The sequence below is a fragment of the Priapulus caudatus genome, unplaced genomic scaffold, assembly GCF_000485595.1.
Source record: "Priapulus caudatus unplaced genomic scaffold, Priapulus_caudatus-5.0.1 Scaffold1097, whole genome shotgun sequence".
Lineage (NCBI taxonomy): Eukaryota > Metazoa > Priapulida > Priapulimorpha > Priapulimorphida > Priapulidae > Priapulus > Priapulus caudatus.
In genome coordinates, this window is record NW_014578158.1 from 58,004 (window position 1) to 65,302 (window position 7,299).

At 46.0% G+C, this 7,299-nt stretch overlaps 1 protein-coding gene across 1 annotated transcript in view; it reads right to left on the reverse strand.

Annotated features, from left to right (window-relative positions):
• LOC106815360 (E3 ubiquitin-protein ligase MARCH4-like) overlaps window positions 1-7,299 on the reverse strand; it is a 14,862-nt gene that overhangs the window by 3,437 nt on the left and 4,126 nt on the right. The window contains exon 2 of the mRNA XM_014819811.1: window positions 567-1,375. Coding sequence (XP_014675297.1) covers window positions 567-663 — 97 coding nt within the window. The 5' untranslated portion in view covers window positions 664-1,375. The remainder of the gene's footprint in view (window positions 1-566; window positions 1,376-7,299) is intronic.

A 7,299-nucleotide genomic window follows, 5' to 3' on the forward strand; every position in this document is an offset into this window, starting at 1 on the left:
AAGGGAGAGAGAGAGAGAGGGAGCTAGGGAGCGGGAGGGCGAGGGATAGAGAGGGAGGGCGAGCGAGAAAGGAAGAGGCGTGTACGCGTGACTGTGTAGAGAAGATGAAGGGAGGGATGAAGGGAAGGAGGCATGAAGCGCGGGGGGAGACGAGGGTATAAGGATGGAAAGAGGGAGTAAGGGAGGAAGGATGGTGAAGGAGAGAATGGGGAGGGAGGGAGGCAAGGAGGGAGGGAAGGAGGGAGGTAGTAAGGGAATAAGGGAGGGAGGAAGGTGAAGGAGAGCAGGGAGGGAGCGAGGCAGGGAGGGAGGGAAGGAGGGAGGTAATGAGGAAAGAAGGGAGGGAGGAAATGAAGGAAAGAAGGAGGCAGGGAGGGAAGGAGGAAAGCAGAGGGAAGGGGGAGGGGAGCAGAGAGAAGGAGGGAAGGAGGAATCTTCCGTACCTACCTGACAGGCATATGTGGCACACCTCACTCATGGACGTGGTGCTGAGGGGGAGGGTAGGAGCAGAGGGAGGGGGAGGGAGCAGAAGGAACGAGAGGGAAGGAGGAATCTTCCGTACCTACCTGACAGGCATATGCGGCACACCTCACTCATGGAGGTGGTACTGAGCTTGCATCCCAGCTCATTTCCGATGACGGCTGCTCCACCTGACACACTCATCACTGAGGCACCGAAGCTCTGTGTACAGCTGCAATCACTGAAACTCAGTGTACAGCTCTGTTCACTGAAGCACTGAAACTCTGTGTACAGCTCTGTTCACTGAAGCACTGAAGCTCTGTGTACAGCTCTGTTCACTGAAGCACTGAAACTCTGTGTACAGCTCTGTTCACTGAAGCACTGAAACTCTGTGTACAGCTCTGTTCACTGAAGCCTTCTCAATCGCTGATCACTGAATTACTGATGCCTTGTAAAACACTAGTTACTGAATCAGTAAAGACCTGTAAAGCTGCTATCACTGAATCCTTTTCAATCTCTGATCACTGACTTACTGAAGCCCTGTGAAACACTAGTTATTGAACCAGTGTACAGCTCTGCTCACTGAATCATGGAAACCCTGTACAGCTGCAATCACTGAATCACTGAATATCTCTTTGCAGCTTTGGTCATTGAATTACTGAAGATTTGTGAAACACTGGGTACTGAATCCTCGAAGCTTTCTTTGCAGCTCTGGTTACTGAATCACTAAAGCTCTGTGCAGCTGCAATCACTGAATCACTGATGCACAACTCTGTTCACTGAAGCTCTTTCTCTGCAGCTTGCACCAGTGAATCATGTATGCTCACTGTAGTGGCAACAGCGGAAGCTGCGTGCAATCCTCCCTCAGTGAAACCTTGACGCTCAGTGAAGCCCCTAGCGGCCCTGGCACGACGACCTGTAGCAGAAACACACAGACAATAAGATGACTCACACACATACACGCTCATACACACACAGAGAGACATCACGATGGCTCACACACACACAGACAATAAGATGGCTCACACACACACACAGACAATAAGATGACTCACACATACAGAGACATCACGATGGCTCATACACACAGACAATAAGATGGCTCACACCCAGAGACATCACGATGGCTCACACATACATACAATAAGATGACTCACACATACAGAGACATCACGATGGCTCACACACACACAAACAATAAGATGACTCACACATACACACAATAAGATGACTCACACACACACACAGACATCACGATGGCTCACACACACACACACAAACAATAAGATTACTCACACATACACACAATAAGATGACTCACACACACACAGACAATAAGATGACTCACACATACAGAGACATCACGATGGCTCACACACACACACACACACAGACAATAAGATGATTCACACACACACAGACAATAAGATGACACACATACAGAGACATCACGATGACTCACACACACACACACACACGCACGCACGCACGCACGCACGCACGCGCGCACGCGCGCACACACACACACACACACACACATCACGATGACTCACACACACACACAGACAATAAGATGACTCACACACACACATACACACAGACATCACGATGACTCACAAACACAGACAATAAGATGACACACACACACACACACACAGAGAGAGAGAGACGTCACGATGATGACACGGTTGACGATGTGGCTAACTACTGCATGAATGCATGCTGTCACGTATCCACCACACGCACGCACAGATTGTGACTGCATTACTGTGCTACTCGCTCGCTCCTCCGCTGCTACTCTACTGCTGCTTTGCTGCTACTGCTGCTGCTGCTGCTGCTACTGCTACTACTGCATGAATGCATGCTGTCACGTATCCACCACACGCACGCACAGATTGACTGCTATTACTGCTGCTACTGCTGCTGCTACTGCTCTCACTGCTGCTGCTGCTGCTTACTGCCTTACTGCCTGTGCTGCTACTGCTGCTGCTACTGCTACTGCTGCCTACTGCTGCTGCTGTGCCTACTACTTTACTTGCTGCTGTGCCTACTACTACTGCCTACTACTGCTACTATTGACTGCTACTACTGCCTTCACTACTGCTGCTGCTTGCTGCTGCTGCGTGCTGCTGCTTACTGCTGGGAGTGGTGAGGGGCGTAGACGGGCAGCAGGAGACTGAGAGAAATAGAACTTTTTAGGACACCCGACACAATGTCATTTAGAATTACTAGTTTAAAAAAAATGCATGATAGTTTAAAATCCCAAGGCAGTAGTACCTTTCCTACCTCCCCACATAGGTACGACACCCTGGGTAAGAGTGTTTGGGGAGGGAGGCCAATGTTTGGAATGTTTCCTCGTCTCATGAGCTCACGGCTGTGGACGCTCACCCCCCCCACCACCACACCACGCCAGCGCACGCACGCACGCCGCACGCACCACACGCACACGCACGGCACACACGACGCACGCCACCGAGCACGCACTGCGGCACGCACGCACGCACGCACGCCACGCACGCACGCACGCACAACACCCCCACACACACACCTCATCGTGATATGATCTAACTACGATATAAGCTATAGAACGAGTTCGGAGAGTCTTGATTATAAAACATGTTAAGAACGTCTGCCCAAAAATTTAACAGCGTAAGAAGAATGTCTTTATTGGCGGATGAAAATAATTCGAAACCAAACTCGTATTCACGCAACTCAGATAAACTTGATTATTCCATGACGTATGAAGTCGACAATTAAAAGGCTCGAAGACAAAGACGCGAAGACAAAGGGAAAGACGCACGCACGCGCTGCGGCGTGACGTATACGCCACACGACCAAAACAACTGACTCATACCGACTATTTTCTGGCGCACACGCGTATTTCTGGTGCCGCGTTAGAAAATAATGGGTCCCTCCATAGAAAGTATGGTCCCTCCATACTATTTCTATGTGATGAGACAACTCATTCACAACCCATGCTACTAAACTATACCACATACATATTTATAACAGATATTATCTCGGATATCGATCACGTAAAACACTTACAATTCATCATCAATACATCCAATACATGTCCGGTTGTCATAGCTACTAGAGACCCGGCTGACCACCACAAATTATAGTTGTGTATATATTATATATATATATATATTATATACTATTATATAATATAACATTCATTTCTCAAAACTATTTGCCTTATGGCTTATCCCTTGCTGCCTGCTACGTGCTATCGCTTCGCGCCGACTAGAGGGAGCACGCTTGCACCGTTCTTCGGCTGATTATATGGTCATTATTTCGTTCAAAGCACGTATTTTACCCATGTGAATCGGGCAGGGAGCGAGTGCGCAGCGCAGAGCAACAGACACAGCCAGTATAGCAGCAAAAACAGCAAGCCAGCAGCAGTCAAGCAGCAAATAACAACAACAGCAGTAGACAGCAACAGCAGCAGCAGCAACAACAACAAACAACAGCAGTAGCAGTGGGCTGCAGCACAGCAGCAACAGCAGCACAGCGCAGCAGCAGCAGCAGCGTAGCAACAGCAGCAGCAGCAACAACAACAACAACAAACCACACAACAACAACAAACAACAGTCAGCAGCAGTAGCTCAGAACATCAGTAGCGAGCAACATCAGCAGCAGCACGCAGCAATTCAGCGAGTGCGAGTAGCAGCAATAACAACACAGCAGCAGCAGTATCAGCAACAGCAGCACAGCAGCAATAGCAACAGCAGAAGATACAACAACAACAACAGCAGCAGTAGCAGCACAACAGCAGCAGCAGCAGCAACAACAACAACAACAACAACAACAACAACAACAACAACAACAAAACAACAACAGTAGCAGCACAGCAGCAATAGCAGTAGCAGCAGCAGCAGCATCACAGCAGCATAGCAGTAGTAGTAGCAGCAGTAGCAGCACAGCAGCAATAGCAGTAGCAGCAGCAGCAGCATCACAGCAGCATAGCAGTAGTAGTAGCAGCAGTAGCAGCACAGCAGCAATAGTAGCAGCAGCAGCAGTAGTAGTAGCAGCTGCAGCAGCAGCAGCAGCAGGAGCAGCATCGTGGGAGAGGGTAAAGACCGGTAAAGACCCAGCACAGTGCCTCCCGCTGCACACATCATAACGACCATTAAATTATTAACTGCATTAAGTGACCAACGTGTACGTCGGTTTTTTTCTATCAGGGGAGAAAATCAAATCCCGTTCCTCACTCCCAATGTACGCACTTAAAATCGCCTAGTAACCGCTTTAGATAGTGACTGTACGCTGTAGTCATAGGTAGACAATTCAGACACCCGCCTGCCAACTTAAAAACTGTGTTCGCTACACTAATTATTACACTACGCGATTACTACTGTCTACACGATTTCAATTTACGCTGTAGCTCTTAGTCGAGCCATTAATGCCCTTATAAGGAGTGGTGACGCACTTTCCGCAACCATTAAGTGGCTCCGTCTTAATATTTAATGATCGCTGTTGGCCGCGCGCGAAATTCCGACGGAACAGCCTGATGTTTGTAAAATTGTCCGGTAAAAGCTGTAAAACGGACGTACCGAGATCATGGTTTGAGGTCACCATCGTGTACGATGCAGAACGTAGTGCATGTAGCAGATGCTGTAGGATGCAGAATGTAGCGGATTCTGTAAGATGCAGAATGTAGCGGATGCTGTGAGATGCGGAATGTAGCGGATGCTGTACAGTAGGATGTGGAATGTAGCGGATGCTGTAAGATGCAGAATGTAGCGGATGTACATAGCAGATGCTGTAGGATGCAGAATGTAGCGGATGCTGTAGGATGTGGAATGTAGCGGATGCTAAATTATGTGGAATGTAGTGGACATAGTGAGATGCTGTGAGATGCAGAATGTAGCGGCATATAGTGAATGCTCTATGATGTAAAACGTAGCAATGCATGATGTGGCGGGTGTATTGGATGATGTGCGCGTCGATCAGACGGTCGCCCCTGGCAACGCCGCTTCCTCATCCCTCGCATGCATGACGTGCTTGATGGATAAAGCCCAGATTTGCCTTCGGAAGTTTTGCGAAGCTAGCCAGCTGTAGAAAGTCTAGTCAGCGGGTTGTAGGTGTTGGTCGACATAGACAGAGACAAGAAACACTCTGCGTGTGAAGTCAACAGGTCAACGTATACTCGGTAAATAGTATTAGTACACGGATTTACTTTGGAAACGAAATCATTCGTCGTCGTAAAGAATCTGTCAATCCGACAAACGTATTCGGAGAGAGAAATACAAAATGGATTATTTGAACATCGCTAAAATAACTGCAGTTACACCAAGTTTCATCACGGGATTAATTTGTGCTTCCTGGATGTGACAGAATAAGTATTTTAGAACTGGTTTACTTGCAGTAAGTTGAAGAAAGGGTTAATTCGCCAAAAAAGGAAACTTTCCAGTCACAGATTAGCTAAAGATTTTCACAAATTTATTAAAACTACAATCATGTCAGACAAAAAGGCTTATACAATCATTTTAGCAAAACAATGGAAGTAAACAAGTATTTACTTTGTAGAATGCACAGTTCTCAGGCCATCCACATGATGGCGCCACCTGGCTGCTGACACAAATGTGATAAAGAACAATAAAGCGATAAACAACATGCATAGCTTTCTTCGTTTTTTTGTCAGGGATAATTCGTCATTTCTATAAATATATTACTATTAAAAATGTATATAATGTAATGTTATTTCTTCTTCTACCAATAAAGTAATAACGACATGACACAATTTTAGCACAAAGAAAACTTTTACCAGTTAAAAAAATTACCTGCATTAACAAATAACACTATTATTGCTATGAAATAACATTCAATTTCAAATTAGTCGCAAGCTACGAGCTATCGTCACGAAAATTGGTGGAAATAGCATTGCTCAAGCAATTGCACTGCAGAGTATTGCGATTTCCCTAATTTTCATGACATTGGCCGGTAGCTGTGGAGAAGACACCTGTTTATTGTAATGATTACAGCACTCATTCTAAAACCCCAGTCTGCACGAAAAACTTCCACCCTCATTGGCCCAGCAGGCCTGTGAAATGTATAATTCACTGGCCCACACTAGGTTTTACAGGTCCGAATCAATGATCATCATATTATGAAAAGAGAAACATAACTCTGGTGTATTCTTAGAGATTTATTCTTTCATGAAATTGAACGAAAAATTATCCACTTTCCTCTCCCCCATCTCGTTGTCACTGCCATCGTACTCATCATCATCACGCTCATTCATAATCAGAACGCTCATTTCAACTTCGAACAGTAACTTAGCCAACACGTTCAAGGTCACGTTGAAAACCAGAACCGGAAACCAGAAGTTGTTCCGACCTCTAGTGCCGACAAACACGCATGGTGTTGACTAGTTACTTCCCCTACTTAAGATCGATAATATGATGCCCTATCGGTAAATTTTCATACAAAATATCGGGCATTTCGGTAAATTCTCAGACTGATCATCACATAAAGAAGCTGAAATATCATTAATAGACCATTTACTCCCTTTTTTCCACTGGCCCATCGGGCTTATTCATTTACCAGTTTCATTAATTGGCCCCACGGACAATTTACTGGCCTCGGATACCGGGCCAGTGGCTAATTTCGCAGACTAAAACCCTGACAAAAAATTCCGATTTGGGTGCAGAGTGTGGGCAGACATGAACTATGATGTCCTTGCTTGGCACGTACCGTAACTATTAAACTAAGACAACGTCGCAAAATAACGATTTTAGGAATTTTTAGAAAAAAAAAGTATGGTGTTAATCACAAAAATACATAACAATTAACATATGTAAAGTTTATATAACATGTCACTAGTACTAGTAG